The sequence below is a fragment of the Haliotis asinina genome, chromosome 7, assembly GCF_037392515.1.
Source record: "Haliotis asinina isolate JCU_RB_2024 chromosome 7, JCU_Hal_asi_v2, whole genome shotgun sequence".
NCBI classification, from domain to species: domain Eukaryota; kingdom Metazoa; phylum Mollusca; class Gastropoda; order Lepetellida; family Haliotidae; genus Haliotis; species Haliotis asinina.
Window position 1 is genome coordinate 64,894,618 of NC_090286.1, and position 18,034 is coordinate 64,912,651.

At 44.7% G+C, this 18,034-nt stretch overlaps 2 protein-coding genes across 8 annotated transcripts in view; one reads left to right on the top strand and one right to left on the bottom strand.

Annotated features, from left to right (window-relative positions):
- LOC137290580 (large ribosomal subunit protein uL13m-like) overlaps positions 1-18,034 on the top strand; it is a 421,196-nt gene that overhangs the window by 44,814 nt on the left and 358,348 nt on the right. The gene's annotated exons all lie outside the window — the stretch shown is intronic.
- LOC137290319 (collagen alpha-1(IX) chain-like) overlaps positions 1-18,034 on the bottom strand; it is a 158,235-nt gene that overhangs the window by 26,350 nt on the left and 113,851 nt on the right. For 6 of the 7 annotated variants that reach the window (XM_067821149.1, XM_067821146.1, XM_067821147.1 and 3 more), the window contains 7 exons: positions 17,037-17,126; positions 15,685-15,738; positions 13,692-13,745; positions 12,021-12,065; positions 10,228-10,281; positions 4,730-4,783; positions 3,601-3,663 (listed from right to left, as the gene is read on the bottom strand). In XM_067821149.1, the coding sequence (XP_067677250.1) occupies positions 3,601-3,663; positions 4,730-4,783; positions 10,228-10,281; positions 12,021-12,065; positions 13,692-13,745; positions 15,685-15,738; positions 17,037-17,126 (414 nt within the window). The remainder of the gene's footprint in view (positions 1-3,600; positions 3,664-4,729; positions 4,784-10,227; positions 10,282-12,020; positions 12,066-13,691; positions 13,746-15,684; positions 15,739-17,036; positions 17,127-18,034) is intronic. The other variant, XM_067821148.1, reaches the window with a different exon arrangement.

An 18,034-nucleotide genomic window follows, 5' to 3' on the forward strand; every position in this document is an offset into this window, starting at 1 on the left:
CGCTAGTCAGAAGAATTAAGATACAGTAGACGCTAGTCAGAAGGACGGAGGTACAGTAGAGGCTAGTCAGAAGGACGGAGGTACAGTAGACGCTAGTCAGAAGAATTGAGATACAATAGACGCTAGTCAGAAGGACGGAGGTACAGTAGACGCTAGTCAGAAGAATTGAGATACAGTAGACGCTAGTCAGAAGGACGGAGGTACAGTAGACGCTAGTCAGAAGAATTGAGATACAGTAGACGCTAGTCAGAAGAATTGAGATACAGTAGACGCTAGTCAGAAGAATTGAGATACAGTAGACGCTAGTCAGAACAGAGGCATCGTAGACGATATATAGTCAGGAAAGGTACAGCGGTGAGTGGCGTGCAGGATACGCTGATGTGTATGGAGTACAGATTTGCTGGTGAGAACGGGGAACGTTGGACGATTGTGATACAGAGTACATCAGATGAAGGAATGGTGTACAGCCTGTGCTAATCGGGTACATTACACGGCCGACTGTGTAAGCCTACAGTAGATCGCAGTGAGAGGGTTTAGGCGATGCTGAGTAGATAGTAGGCACGGGAGATATATATAAACAGGTCAACAAACTCTGTCCTCCCACTCTGTCACACAGCTTCCTTACGCATATAGCCGTTTTAAAAAAAACAACCCTGCCTGATATATGTGTGTAACGCTTGTAATGTAATACACTCACAAAACAACCTACATGGCTAGTTACACACATTACACAAACATGAATAGAGGAAAGACTCTATAACAATCACCCTGTGGGACTGACGGCCTATCTTCTGCCAGAACAAAAAAATATATATTTACAAAGTACGCCGTGAAGATGTGAAAAAAGAGCGACCCTTACACTCGTCATGGTAGAGCTGAAATCTTGTACGACATGGCCTTGGAGAAATGTAGGTCTAGAACAAAATATACCACAACTAAAACGCTAACTTGCACATTTGTTACATTCCCGTCATCATAACACGGGATTGCAGAACTCGGTACTCCCTCAGAAGGACGCGCTCCGCTGATCAGTTCAGCGTGCCCTGCTTATTGGCTGAGTTAGACAGCATCAGAGGAAGCCAGGCACCATCACATGGGAATCCGGGCACCAGCATAGAGTAGCATCTGGACTAGCCGGACACCAGCATAGAGTAGTATCTAGACTAGCCGGGCACCAGCATAGAGTAGTATCTAGAAACTACATAAAGTAGTATCTAGACTAGCCGGCCACCAGCATTGAGTAGCATCTGGACTAGCCGGACACCAGCATAGAGTAGCATCTGGACTAACCGGACACCAGCATAAAGTAGTATCTAGACTAGTCTGGCACCAGCATAAAGTAGTATCTAGAAACTACATAAAGTAGTATCTGGATTAGCTGGACACCAGCGTAAAGTAGTATCTAGACTAGTCTGGCACCAGCATAAAGTAGTATCTAGAAACTACATAAAGTAGTATCTGGATTAGCTGGACACCAGCGTAAAGTAGTATCTAGACTAGTCTGGCACCAGCATAAAGTAGTATCTAGACTAGTCTGGCACCAGCATAAAGTAGTATCTGGATTAGCTGGACACCAGCGTAAAGTAGTATCTAGACTAGTCTGGCACCAGCATAAAGTAGTATCTGGATTAGCTGGACACCAGCGTAAAGTAGTATCTAGACTAGTCTGGCACCAGCATAAAGTAGTATCTGGATTAGCTGGACACCAGCGTAAAGTAGTATCTAGACTAGTCTGGCACCAGCATAAAGTAGTATCTGGATTAGCTGGACACCAGCGTAAAGTAGTATCTAGACTAGCCGGCCACCAGCATAGAGTAGCATCTGGACTAGCCGGCCACAAGCACACAGTAGTGTCTGGACTAGCCGGGCACCAGCATAGGGTAGTATCTAGACTAACCGGACACCAGCATAAAGTAGTATCTAAACTAACCGGACACCAGCATAGAGTAGCATGTGGATTAGCCGGCCACCAGCATAAAGTAGTATCTAGACTAGCCGGCCACCAGCATTGAGTAGCATCTGGACTAGCCGGCCACAAGCATAAAGTAGTGTCTGGACAGGCCGGGCACCAGCATAGAGTAGCATATGGACTAACCGGACACCAGCATAGAGTAGCATCTGGATTAGCCGGACACCAGCATAAAATAGTATCTAGACTAGTCGGGCACCAGCATAGAGTAGCATCTGAACTAGCCGACCACCAGCATAAAGTAGTATCTAGACTAGCCAGACACCAGCATAGAGTAGCATCTAGACCAGCCAGACACCAGCAAAGACTAGTATCTACATTAGCCGGACACCAGCATAGAGTAGCATCTGCACTAGCCAGGCACCGGCATAGAGTAGTATCAGGTGTACCTGGGTACAATCAGAGAGTAGCATGTGGAGAGGCTGGGAACCATCAGAGAGTAGCATCTTGGTTAGTCAAGCACAACACAGAAAAGCATGTAGGCTAGCAAGGCAGGAGAGAGCAGTGTCACGCTGCAGTACTCTGCCGTGGGAAGTCATTTATCTTTGTAACAAGTTACGTACATCGCTACCAACGATAACCTTACGCTCCTTGTCTTGTGTATTCACCATCAGAAAGACATATGAAAACCTTTCCTTTGTGACGAAGACCACTCATGTAGACGTGCAATAACGAAAGGGTTAAGACAATAGTATCTGTAGATATCGTCAGGAGACAGTAACTATGGACAATGATACTTTGTGACGAAGACCACTCATGTAGACGTGCAATAACGAAAGGGTTAAGACAATAGTATCTGTAGATATCGTCAGGAGACAGTAACTATGGACAATGATACTTTGTGACGAAGACCACTCATGTAGACGTGCAACAACGAAAGGGTTAAGACAATGGTATCTGTAGATATCGTCAGGAGACAGTAACTATGGACAATGATACTTTGTGACGAAGACCACTCATGTAGACGTGCAACAACGAAAGGGTTAAGACAATGGTATCTGTAGATATCGTCAGGAGACAGTAACTATGGACAATGATACTTTGTGACGAAGACCACTCATGTAGACGTGCAACAACGAAAGGGTTAAGACAATGGTATCTGTAGATATCGTCAGGAGACAGTAACTATGGACAATGATACTTTGTGACGAAGACCACTCATGTAGACGTGCAATAACGAAAGGGTTAAGACAATAGTATGTGTAGATATCGTCAGGAGACAGTAACTATGGACAATGATACTTTGTGATATCTCCTCGTCATCCCACGAATTCTCCACGACATGAGTAAGACACGTGTACAACCACAACTAACGTTGACAGCAACAACCTCACTTGCAGCATAACATACAACACAGACGCTGCTACGGTGACTTTTCTCCCTTAGTATATCTATAAACGTCAACCGAGAACTTTACACAATCACGTTTTTCAAAAACTCCACTTCTGTTTGAGATGCCATCCGTCCCATACGGCCGTCCCCCCTGCACATAGTTGGCACACATACCTACAGTGTCTTACATCAGTATCTGCATACCTGAGATACCTAACAGGAATATATGCATACATGCACATACCTGCGATAACAGCGCTATATTCTTGTATACTCCATAGATGTAGAAAGGTACTCACCGGTCGGCCGTCGGTCCCGGGGGGTCCTCTGCCTCCGTCTCTACCCCTCTCGCCTGGGTCCCCCTTAAAGTAGAGATACCGTACTCGTGAGGACTGTTGCAATGAAGGGAAGGTAGCTATGTGCACTAGGAGTAGCAACCGGAACGGTAGTATCTCCCTCATATCGACCTCCCGTACACACGCTCCTCCCGTATGTCCTGCAGTCACTACTGGCGAGGGAAAAAGAGCGCCGGACAGACAGTAGTCGTGATATGTATCGCAGGCTCGCGGCGAGGAGAACGCTCCACCGGTCTCTCGTGCACGGGAGAGAGGGGAGGGGAGGGGAGGGAGCGGTGACTATGTAAACTATTTGGAAGAATAACTTACTAACGGAATAATTGCATGTTTGTTACTGGGAGGTGTAAACATGGAGGGGTAAGAGGATTGTGAAGTGTGCTGTACAGAGAGTGGCGCTGTTTTATGGAGTCAGGAAGCAGGGTTGTGTCCTGGGAGGGCGATGGTTACTCAAAAAGTGTATGAATTGTTCGTGAGAGAATTTTAAAGACTGGATGTTTAACGATCGTAATGTAAGATAACTAGATAACTAATGTTGAGTTTTGACAGCATAGAAGGGTTACGCCACATCATCGTAGAATTTAAGTCGTTATCCGTCCCGTATTGGTAAGTACCCCTCACTTACTCTTCACTAAGAGAGGACCTGCTCGCTATAGTTCACTGCAAGATGAGACGAAAGTTGGACAGATCGGATAAAAACGAATCGAAATGGGTGAACGTTGAATCTAGCGTCCATCCGCTATAGATGATTGCTGTATAGGAAACTCAGTGTTCAGATCGACATATTTGTGGTTAGGATTCGGAGATACACATCGTGTACACCTGAGCGTTCCCGTCAGAGGCACTGTGTGCTGTGTCGCAATAACATAAAACAGCAGTACTACCATACGAGTGAGAGAGTGAGAGTTGTAAGTTGGGGGAGGTTGCCTCGGTGAGATGGGGTGAGATGGGGTGTGATGGGGTGAGGTGGTCTAAACATTGAGGAAATTGGTGTTCTGCTGTTAATAGAAACATTTGAATATTGGCACGGTAATTGTATTGAGCTGTCTCTTCCCCTCCAGCAAACTGAACCTACCTTGATTCCATCGGCCCCGGGCAGTCCTGGGTTGCCTTGTACACCGGCTGGGCCCTGCAACAACCAGCAATTGACACCTTAAAGTAACATATGGGATTACTCTTTCTTAGTAAAGTGCAAATTCTAGTACTTTTGTGAGTTGAGCCCTATCCGAGATTTGAACCCACACCCTCAGCGTCAGGCACCTAATCGCCAGCACACAGTCAGCCGCCTAGCCCGCTCAGCCACCGCGACTTCCACAACAATGAAAGTCGGACAACTGGTAGTCTAGACTGTGGGCTTTGTAGAGATGAGCTCTAAATTGGCACGGCTCCCAGGGCCGAAAGCTATTACACAATGTCATTTAGAACGTGGTCAAATGTAACACATATTTTATTTGGGATTACGCTTTCTTAGTAAGGTCCAAATTCTAGTACTTTTTACTTGAGCCCCATCCGGGATTCGAACCCACACCCTCAGAGTCAGGCACCTAATCGCCAGCACGCAGTCAGCCGCCTAAGACTACCAGATGACCGACTTACATATTTGTGAAAGTCGCGGGGACCGGAAGGGGTAGGCGGCTAACTTTATACATATCAATATAGCATATGACATTTGACCACTTTCTGAATGGCATTGTGTAATAACACCTCAAAGGCAAACCTGACTGATGTTTCAGGTATGTACAATGAATAACATCAAACTACTTAGTGAAACATTATATTAAGGCGACTACTGCGGTCAGTCCTAGATGTGTCAATGTTCGTGCCGCCCTATCCACTAATCGGACCGTCCACCTTCATAACGCAACGTTATTTCAAGGTCAGACGCAAGGTCACGGAGACAGTCGGTGGGGAAAATGTGGGACTTGAGAAATTCATGATTTCTTGAAAGGTTTTAAGGCTGTACCGCCGTCTAAAGGCTAAATGTCAAACATGTTTAAATTCCATGACGTCGGGGTTTACCTCCAAACAACAATGACCTTACACGCTTAGACACTCTCAAGGGCGACTTGACTATTAGGACAATTCTTATTGACGTCATCTCAAGAATGTCATAAACCATCTCACCTTGGAAACAACGTGAATACAGCGATTTCGGTTCACACATGGATGAGGGGGCGCGGGTTCGAATCCCGGATGGGACTCAACCGAAAAAGTACTAGAATTTGTACTTTACTGAGAAAGTGAAATCCCAAATATGACATATGTTGAACTGATGTCAGTCTAGGGAGAGAGAACAGTTTAACTGTTATAGAACTGATGTCAGTCTAGGGACGGAGAAAAGTTTAACTGTTATAGAACTGATGTCAGTCTAGGGACGGAGAAAAGTTTAACTGTTATAGAACTGATGTCAGTCTAGGGACGGAGAACAGTTTAACTGTTATAGACTTGATGTCAGTCTAGGGACGGAGAACAGTTTAACTGTTATAGACTTGATGTCAGTCTAGGGACGGAGAACAGTTTAACTGTTATAGACTTGATGTCAGTCTAGGGACGGAGAACAGTTTGACTGTTATAGACTTGATGTCAGTCTAGGGACGGAGAACAGTTTAACTGTTATAGACTTGATGTCAGTCTAGGGACGGAGAACAGTTTAACTGTTATAGGCTTGATGTCAGTCTAGGGACGGAGAACAGTTTAACTGTTATAGACTTGATGTCAGTCTAGGGACGGAGAACAGTTTGACTGTTATAGACTTGATGTCAGTCTAGGGACGGAGAACAGTTTAACTGTTATAGACTTGATGTCAGTCTAGGGACGGAGAACAGTATAGCTGTTATAGACTTGATGTCAGTCTAGGGAGGGAGAAAAGTTTAACTGTTATAGACTTGATGTCAGTCTAGGGACGGAGAACAGTTTAACTGTTATAGAACTGATGTCAGTCTAGGGACGGAGAACAGTTTAACTGTTATAGACTTGATGTCAGTCTAGGGACGGAGAACAGTTTAACTGTTATAGACTTGATGTCAGTCTAGGGAGGGAGAACAGTTTAACTGTTATAGAACTGATGTCAGTCTAGGGAGGGAGAAAAGTTTAACTGTTATAGAACTGATGTCAGTCTAGGGAGGGAGAAAAGTTTAACTGTTATAGAACTGATGTCAGTCCAGAGAGCGGGAACAGTCTACTGTTATAGAACTGATGTCAGTCCAGAGAGCGGGAACAGTCTACTGTTATATCAAACACTGCAGTGCAGGGATGGATGGTGATCGATGCTATTCTCGACATTTTCAACGATGAAGAGATCCATCAGACCGCCGATGCATACACAGGCATTGTTTCAAAGTCCCGGATCACCGCACCCTTCATATAGAAGCCCCCGCCTCCCTTTCTCCAGAGGGTAACGGTTTAAACACTTTAAAAATACTCATTATGGAAACAGGCATGACATGAAAGTTGCGGTAACTGCCTGTACCACATGGGGTGTAACACAATACGCTTGTGGTATGGTCCTCGAGACGTTTAGCTCTTAGTTGCATTTTTCAAATATCATTGAAATAGGCGGTTGATGCCTAGTTAGCCTGCTTAATGAAATCCTGTCCCAAATCCCCCTCCACGGGCAGCCCTCTGCATCACGTATAGAAGCCCTGCATCAGCTGTTTCAGCTGAGACACTGCGTGACTAAAACATATGCTCAGTTGAACTACTTGCCAGAAATGTTGAAATGTTCGATTTGCTATGCTGCGGTATGCAGGAGTATTTTAAACTCGGTTAATAGGTTAAGAACATATTCGGGACGAGGCCACAGTGGGTCGAGTTTTCATTAATTTACAAGTAGAAAGTTTATGTAACAGCCGTCACTACACAACGGGACATTAATACCAATATGCATCATCAATGACAATGATGACATTCTGCAGTACCAGTGACAGTGATGACATTCTGTAGCACTAGTGACAATGATGACATTATGCAGTACCAGTGACAGTGATGACATAATGCAGCACCAGTGACATTGATGACATTTTGCAGCACCGTGACAGTACTGACATTCTGCAGGACCAATGACAATGATCACATTATGTAGCACTAGTGACATTGGTGACATTCTGCAGCACCCGTGACAATGATCACATTATGTAGCACCAGTGACAGTGATGACATTCTGCAGCACCCGTGACAATGATAACATTATGTAGCACCAGTGACAGTGATAACATTCTGCAGCACCCGTGACAATGATAACATTATGTAGCACCAGTGACAGTGATGACATTCTGCAGCACCCGTGACAATGATAACATTATGTAGCACCAGTGACAGTGATGACATTCTGCAGCACCCGTGACAATGATGACATTCTGCAGCACCAGTGACAGTACCGACAGTCTACAGCACCAATGCCAATGGTGACATTATGGGGTACCTATCACAATAATGACATAATGTAGCACCTATGACAATAATGACAGTATGTAGCTCCTATGACAATAATGACATTATGCAATGCCACACAATGATCACATTAAGTAGCACCCGTGACAAAGGTGACATTACGTAGCACAGGTGACAGTGATGACATTATGCAGCTCTACTGACAATTGTGACATTCTGCAGCACCCGGGACAATGATGACATTATGGGGTGCCTATGGCAATGATTGGCTTATGTAGCACCAGTGATCAGTGATGGCATTATGTAGTAGCAGTGACCAATGATGACATTATGTAGCACCAGTGACCAATAATGACATTATGTAGCACCAGTGACCAATGATAACATTATGTAGCACTAGTGACCAATGATGACATTATGTAGCACCAGTGACCAATGATAACATTATGTAGCACCAGTGACCAATGATGACATTATGTAGCACCAGTGACAGTGATGACATTCTGCAGCACCCGTGACAATGATAACATTATGTAGCACCAGTGATAGTGATGACATTATGTAGTACCAGTGATAGTGATGACCATGTATGATAAACCAAGTACATTACTGACAGTATACCTACTCATTCGAAGTGCTGTTACTTATGATCACAAGTACGAGTAGATTAACTCTAGACAGACTTGCGTAGGCCAATCACGTGAGGCATCTCTTCTAGGCTGTGCTGATATTCGGGGCAAATGTTCACAAGTCAATTACTGCTACGTCAGTAAACACACAAACATACCAAGCGTATACAACCACGACGTGGGTAGCAAATATACATTCACTCAATACTGGGCCCAAATGTTCAATTATTATGCAAAGTTACATAAATAGCCAAAGTACCTGTTAACACGTGTCAGTCACCGAACTGGTGCTGGTGGTCCGTGAATAGGGATGCAAATGTCTCTGCGTCATTTAAACTTATGTACATTGAAACGACGGAGTGAAATGTTTGGTGAACATCCTCAGCGAAAGTGTCAAAACAGCGTACGGAAGTGCTAGGAATAGTGTTGAGCCAAATACATTATATTATTTTGGCACTGTCAGGGTCGCAGGCCGAGTCTCTCCGTCACTGACAACGGGCCCTTCAGGAGGTGAAAACTATATCTCGGCACCAATTGAGGGTCAGCGTCGTGCACTGCTAATCCCTTCGTAATGACACGACGATTGTGAGTGTTTGGTGGATTAATAAATGAACACGTAATGATGATATGGAAGAGAAAACATGTACAGCTGCTCACAATTCTGTCGCCGTGGTCTTAACCCAGTCCTAAATTACCAATTAATGAAACACTCATGTGTTGTCCTTCACTGTTGTCGCGGGGGCGGGGCTTGTGCAAAGAGAAGCGCTGGGAACGCCTTGTGTAAGAGAGGGCAGAGGTATTTGGAATTGTCAGTTTCTTCTCTCTAAGCTATTTGTACCAGATGGCGCTGTTATAGGACAAGTCTGGTTTCTGTGTCTCCTTGCGCTGCTGCCAAAGCGCGTATACGGTGTCTGCAGAAGACACTATGGAACAGACACCGTGTACTTACTTTAATTTATCTCAGCGTTCGAGAAATATGTATGACTGCCATGGCTACATACACGACAACAGATAGAACGGTGCTGGGAAACTGTTGCGCCATCTCTACCCGAGGGACGAAACATTGTTTATGAGGCAGACCCTACGAAGTCCCAAGAAGTCCCGTAGTAGAACCTAGACTGACCTGTAATAGTGACTAGACTGACCCGTAGTAGTACCAAGTGCCTACACTGACCCGTAATGGTGTCAACGCTGACCCGTAATAGTGCCTACACTGACATACAGTGGTGCCTAGACTGACCAGTAAAATAGTGCCTAGACTGACACACAGTGGTGCCCAGACTGACCCGTAATAGTGCCTAAACTGACATACAGTGGTATCTGGACTGACCAGTTATAGTGCCTAAACTGACACACACTGGTGCCCAGACTGACTCGTAGTAGTGCCTAGACTGACCCGCACTAATGCCGGGATGCCAAACCAGAGTGTCTCCACTGCCCCAAGAGACACAGAAGGGCGTCTGGAAGTGTAGACGCTCTCGTAGGAAGCCCATATGTCAGAAATTCATCGCAAAGTTGGAGTATTGGGTGGTAGTTACACAACATAGGTACTCACTGGTGTGCCATCGGCTCCTGGAGGTCCAGCTTCTCCCCGCTCTCCCTCATCTCCCTGCAACACACATCTGGTTCATCATACCAGGCAATACATCAGGCACATTCCTGTTTATCCAGCACAACATTATGTGTTCACCTGAGTAGAGAGCATTTTGATTGTAGTGTGTGTGTGTGTGTGTGTGTGTGTGTGTGTGTGTGTGTGTGTGTGTGTGTGTGTACGTGTTTCTACCACATAAGGCTCAAGACGCATTTCTACACCATACCCAGATACAGTTGATTGTATTAATTCATTCCATATAGCCAGGCAAGGCAACAACAAGTAACATCAATGCAGACCATTTACTTGCCTCCGCGACACCTGGTCATTTTAAGCATACAAAGTTATCCAAGCGTTGCATCAGTTCTACCAAACGATCCTGCGATACTGCCATGAACGTATACCTATGCCAGTGGATGGGGGTTTCGACCTGCTTAGCACTGTCATCGTTATATGAATCAATAGACTTTTTGTCACAAAGTATAGAAATAGCAAAGTGTCAAGACAGATGTGAATGAGAGATCGCTTACTGTATTTGTATACGTTGCTGTGAGACTACAGGCGCCTACAACACGAGCAACGGTAAATCAGATTACTGCAAGTTGTTTCCATTAGATACCTTAGTACTTCCGTCTCCTGAAGGAGACACGGTGTCCTGACTCACGCGGAGTCTCGTTTGTATCCTAACCTGAAGTGCTACTCGCTCCTTGTTGGTTGAAAAAACATTCAGAAATCACTTGAAGTTCAAGCAGTGCTTTACCTGAGGGCATTGTGACTTTAACATCATAATGCGCGCCTTCACAGCTAATGTCGGTAGTGCTGTAAAACTAGCACAGTCGGCAATTTGGAAAAGAACAATTGTGCTTCAGGTACTACATGCCAGCTTGTTTGAAATGAGGGTTACGGTAGATATATTTACCTATTCTACGGTACTCTAGCGCAATCTAGAACTCGGTGTTAATCAAACATTTCCTTGTACTTGGTGATTGCTCTCGTAACATTAATTACAAGTCAGTAGGTTTCAACCCAAGTCTGCTTAACCCCTCCATTAAAGCAAACCATGTGAAACATTTGAGACAGATATCCTCATTTCCATATCTGATCAGTATAGAAGTCGGTGACAGATGTTCCACATTCCTGGGTAAAGAGAGGTCGGTGTACTCGAGGTACTGGAGCGAGTCGACTGATCGGGCTCTCTGATACCCATCATCACGGTGCAGGTTTACATACAGGCTGGCTGACGACTACCTCGATCTACGGGACCCACCTCAGGGGCGGCTGGAGTAGCCAACCCAACACGTGTAACTCTACACAGCGTCAACAGTCTGACCACACTGAGGTGTAGTGTGGGTAAAGGAACACATCGATGGTTTTATAGGGCACACAAAGACTCATATAGGGTGTCAGTGGTCACGCTGAGATGGCAAAACATCAATCTGACCAGCACTGGAGACACCTCGCTGATATGTTTATTATTGTTTCTTGTTAGTGACATAAAAATACTGCTTTGTTTACGTTAACATACATGATAAATGAGCCTATATGAGTGGCACCCTCCCCACTGCAGACACTATAGGAACTGCTTCGGTGGGGAAGAGTTCGTCAATGAGCTGGACTGTACGTCTCATTAGGCTGACTGACCTTGTGTATTCTACATGTGGAGTGAACACATGCATTATATAGCTACCTCCAGGGAAAGTTGTACTGTGCACGTGTCTGTATCATTGTTATGAAGATGTTACAGATGACGGCCTTACCTTGGGTCCGATGTAGCCCTTGTCTCCTGGCTGCCCGGGATCCCCCTGAAGAAGATAGTGATGGGTTTGTGAGGGCGACATTGGAGTCAGTCAGTAAGTCAGTCAGGTAGAAAAGCTAACTGTTCTCTATTATCAAACCGGGTTCCAGGAAAACAAATTTCAAGACACAGCATTTGGACCCACCCATAAACGTGATGGTTGTTTATTTGTGTACTACTTGTTTTAGTTAGTCGTAACAGCAACGATTATTTATCTGACGTCAGTGGGTAACAGAAAGTGACTTGAAAACCTTAATTGACCAACAGGGTACCAACACGTTACTCCCCTGTCAACATAGTGCAAACATGTGGTACCCTGACCACATACACCCCTTTCAAGTGACCATTTACTGGTTGTTCGACTTGTTGCCCCCATTATTTAAAACTGGGTCTGTACATTCTTCTACCAGGAAGCTGAGTCTTTAGCCAAACACCCCACGAGTGTACCCGTATATTGTCAGCAAGAGGCTGTGCTACCCCATAGTTTGTCACCCCAACAAGCCAGGGCTCATTTGCACAAAGCGATCTTACCGTTAAGATGATTGTAGGTCTATGTTAAAGTATGGGAGTTACGATCACCTAAGTGCTAAGATAGTTTTGTGCAACAGAACTCAGGTCCTTTTCAACTAGGTCGGCTGTAGAACACAGACATGTTCATGTTCTCTTGCTCACATATGTTGGGTGCAATGTTAGCGTGAAGTAGGTCTCCCACCCGCAATGACCACAGAGCTGACCTGGGTATTTGATACTTGGTATTTACATAGAATGAAGACACTGGTCCATCGGTCAGTTTATATTCCATTCTATAATGTAACCTGAATATACGAAACATCTGAATCAGCCCTAGGGAGGTAGAGGGAGTCAGCTTCGTTTTACTCCACCAGAAATGAGCTTCACACCGTGTATCCATTTGAGGAATCGAACCCGGGTCTTCAGTGTGATGAGCGAATGCTTTAACCTCTAGGCTACCCCACCGCCTGGATGTAGACGCCAGCAGCGGCATGTGTGGGGTGGCCTCCATGAGTGTATCGCCAGTACCGAGTGTAGCGAGGGCAACTGGATACCCCATTAACGTAGGACTGATTGTATCACAGCCATCACAGGGCGGGAGGGGAAAACATTCCGAATGTACAGATTACTTTTATTTGATGGAGCCATTCACTCATATTTCATTGGTCATAAACGGAATGATTAGATTGGAGTCAGGTGTGATGGAAACATTTATCTGTGACCGCATCTCGTTGGGACCATGTACGCAGGGTCCGGGGTTCTGTTGGGACCATGTACGCAGAGTCCGGGGTTCTGTTGGGACCATGTACGCAGGGTACGGGGTTCTGTCTACATTGACACTTGGTCTCTCACTCAGTTAACACCCCATTTCTTATTCCGTCACACTACATCACCTCCCCCATTCTCTCCCTCCTGTGCGTCTCTCTCTCTCTCTCCTCTCTCTGTCTCCCCTCTCTCTCTCTCCTCTCTCTGTCTCCCCTCTCTCTCTCCCCTCTCTCTGTCTGTCCCTCTCTCTCTCTCGTACAGTCTTCACACCACATATAATTATCCTCTCCGTTCATCCCCTGCAGTCGAGTTACATTTCTTTAGCTTTCATTTCAAAAGCTTGGACAAATTGACTTACAGGTATCCCAGGTTCGCCCTTTGTCCCAGGTGTTCCAGGGGCTCCACGTTGTCCCTGAAACATCAACATAGTCAGAGTACCTGTGCATAGCATAATACCAGTGACCAGGATTACGATTGTACCTAAGCATAGTGTAATACCAGTCACCAAGATTAGGATTGTACCTGTGTATAGTGTAATAACAATCACTGGGTTAAGCATTGTACCTAAGCATAGTGTAATAACAATCACTGGGGTTAGGATTGTACCTGTGTATAGTGTAATTACAATCACTGGGATAAGCATTGTACCTAAGCATAGTGTAATAACAATCACTGGGGTTAGGATTGTACCTGTGTATAGTGTAATAACAATCACTGGGTTAAGCATTGTACCTAAGCATAGTGTAATAACAATCACTGGGGTTAGGATTGTACCTGTGTATAGTGTAATAACAATCACTGGGTTAAGCATTGTACCTAAGCATAGTGTAATAACAATCACTGGGGTTAGGATTGTACCTGCGTATAGTGTAATAACAATCACTGGGATAAGCATTGTACCTGAGTATAATGTAATAACAATCACTGGGGTTAGGATTGTACCTGAGTATAGTGTAATAACAATCACTGGGTTAAGCATTGTACCTAAGCATAGTGTAATAACAATCACTGGGGTTAGGATTGTACCTGTGTATAGTGTAATAACAATCACTGGGTTAAGCATTGTACCTAAGCATAGTGTAATAACAATCACTGGGGTTAGGATTGTACCTGTGTATAGTGTAATAACAATCACTGGGATAAGCATTGTACCTGAGTATAGTGTAATAACAATCACAGGGGTTAGGATTGTACCTGCGCATAGTAAAAAAGCAATCCTTGGGATTAGAATTGTACCTGGGATGAGGACCGTACCTGCGGTCAGTGTCATAACAGTCTTTGGGACTAGGATTGTACCTGTGTAAAGTCACTAGGACTACGCTTGTACCTGCATATAATGTCTTAACGATCTTTGGGTCTTGGATTGTGCCTGTGTATAGTACCTGCATATAATGTCATAACGATCTTTGGGTCTTGGATTGTGCCTGTGTATAGTACAATACCAATCACCGGGGTTAGGACTGAGACGTGCTATAGTGTCATAACAATCACTGCGATTAGGACACTACCTGCGTATAGTGTCATATAGTGGGATTTGCATTGTACCTGCGTCAATTAAGCACATATCTTCTTGTAAAGCTGTATAGCCTAGCATATATCCACATGACCGGTATAACCCGAAAGTTGGAGTACATTAGCATTCAGTATTACGCACACCCTCAACCCATCCTTACTTACACGAGGTGTGGAGGTTCAACCTGTTGACGATAAATCTGCTGCCTCAGCGATCAGGCCAACGCAGCCAGCATGTAGACTCATTACCTCTCCCCGCCCGGCACCCCACCCCCTCTCCCCTCGTGTCTACAGGGGGAAACCATGTTTGTACTTGTTGTCTGACACGTTTTACCTTCTTAAAAGCAGAGGCCATAACTCGAGCTAGTGAGAAGACATTAATTGCTGCCGTCCTGTTGCGGGTATAAGCTGGTGATACGTACGTACCTTATGAATGGTGTTTGCGTTAACCGTTATGATCGTGCATGACACCTCTCCTACCCATGTCATATCCGCGAAGTAACGTCATATCCCTTACCAAAGAGACATGACCATACTAGTTTTGACCAATAATGCGCAACCATAAATAGCCAGGCCAAAGTAAGTTCACTATTGCATCAAAAGGGATTAACCACTACTCTTTTGTTGTATTTAAGCCACAGTGAAACAATTCTGTATACTCTTTCTTGCATAGCTTTATTACTTGTTACCAGCCCACTGCCTCGATCGCTGCCCACATTATACCCTGTCATATTGATGCTGCTGACACTCACACTGTCAGTGTGAAGAGATTTCAACAATACTCTTGAATAACAAAAACACACATGCTTATCTAAACATGTTTTGGTCCTGATACTCACCCTTGGGCCCTTGTCTCCCGGCACCCCCCGCGCACCCGGAAGTCCTGCTGGCCCCTGTTAATATTCAATTGGTAGAAGAATGAGTGCGTGAGTTAGTGTTTGGCTGGAGCGAGCATGCAAAGCGGTACTTGCCGCGCGTTTTCTTTGCGCAGCCATGCCTTTATTTGCACTTTTAAAGTGCTTGATGTACGTGACGATCCGCTTTGTCGGTGGGGGTAGATAGCAGGTGCTCTGACCATGGGGTAGACGGCATGAGGGTGGGACAGCTGGGAGGGAGGGAGGGTTGGGGCAGCGCTCTAAGACGTCTATACAAATGGAAGGTAGATATACTGAGAACAGCGTTTCAGAATCCACTAATAATTATGTGGGATACGTAAATTAATACTACATCACTTGTAAATGATGTAACAATCTTTCAGATTCACATTTTTCTTGTCTCAGGTAGGCGAAAACCGTTGCTCGTTCCCCTAAACATTGATTTATCAATTCCAAATGTTTTCTTAACTTGATGGAAAAAGTGAAATGGTTGAATCGTATATATCTCTTAGACGGACTTACAGTGATAGAATAGTCTGTACACAGTAGTATATTCGTAGTTCGACATTACACCTGATAACTTAAAAGGTCAAGGTTGATGCACGTGCTAACTACAGATGTCTTGCCTTGCAACGCTCGCTGTGCAGCGGTACCCGGATCTGCGTCAACTCACCTGCGCACAGAGACTGAGTGCCACCACTGAGCTTCAGTGATCAGCCTCGCTCTGGAATACTGGGGACAATAGGCAACAAAATGCGTCATCAATACAAATGTAAAACATGAAGAACCGGTAGAGGCGTCTTGACGCGATATGCGCTTGCTAGAGGTAGGCTCCATTTTTGAAACTAAAGAAGTGACTGAGGTCACATCAATTATAATTCCATAAACAGAGCCAAGCAATTAGTCGTACTCTTTGCAACGCATGCGCATTCAGAACGCTTCCGCCGGAAACAAGTACTACTCCTCTGATTTCTGTGCGTTAGACGTCAATTGTCTGAAAAACTCAAATCAATATGCGCTTAAAAAGTATGGATGTCGCACGCGCTAAATATATGAAGGATATTACTTATAGATACACGACCAGTACACAGGCGGAGGTCTAATATGTCTAAAAGCGACTGGACCAAAGAAAATGGAAAGGAGTGTTGAGGAAAATATGAGTGACCCTCTCCCATATATGAATCTCATACTTGTTCGGGAAAGTATGGAATTTGAAACAAGGATTTGACGAAAGGACAGTGCATGTCTAGTCTATGGCGTGTGAAGAGCACCCACGGGGCGACAGCATACATGCATGAAAACCAATGGAGTAGTACTTGAAACTTCTTGATTAGATCCTCCCATACCGCTTTCCCCTCCTGCGGCTCCGACAGCAGGCCGGGAATCCCGGGGGGACCTGGGGGACCCTGAAACATAATAGTATCTCAGTTACCTCCCCTGGAACACAACGTCAGATTATCTCCCTTAGATTGTGTTTTTTGTGGGGTTTTTTTTTCAAGCGCTTGCTTTGCATGACTACGTCAAAAGTCCGATTGGCAGCAGTAGAATAGTGTAACTCGTATAACCCTGTTAAGTGTTGCATTAAGTGAACGTGTTAAATATATAGCTTACCCGTAAGACTTCACAACATAAAATACATGCATTTGTATTCGTTTGACCACCTAATACCGCATATCCATGTATGCCATTGGTTTCAGTGCGTTAATGTTAGTTTCAACTAACTTGTAATTATTAACCCAGAATCTCGAACATAACATCATCAACATAATTACTTCAGTCAAGAAGTAACCACAGGGGTAGCTTGATACTACAGATAATGTACCATAGGTACAAATGGAAAGGTTCATTCCTGAACGTTACAAGAGTTTCGCTCGAGTGTCTCACCTAACAAGGACGAATACGCAGTACAGGTATGCAGGGATACCTCGTGCGCTCTTCAAGAAGTGCACATTTGGAAGGCCATGCATCTATGTACAGATACTAAATATAAATACAGGCGGAATAGAGGCAATACGCTGTCAGAGATCTATACAACATAGTCTGACGAACCTGTTTGCACGTGTATTTCTTGTATGGTGTGATGTACCTGTCTACACGTGTATTTCTAGGATTGTGTGATGTACCTGTCTACACGTGTATCTCTGGTATAGGGTGATGTACCTGTCTACACGTGTATATCTGGTATAGTGTGATGCACCGGTCTACACGTGTATTTCTGGTATAGCGTGATGTACCTGTCGACACGCGTATTTCTGGTATAGTATGATGTACCTGTCTACACGTGTATTTCTAGTATTGTGTGATGTACCTGTCT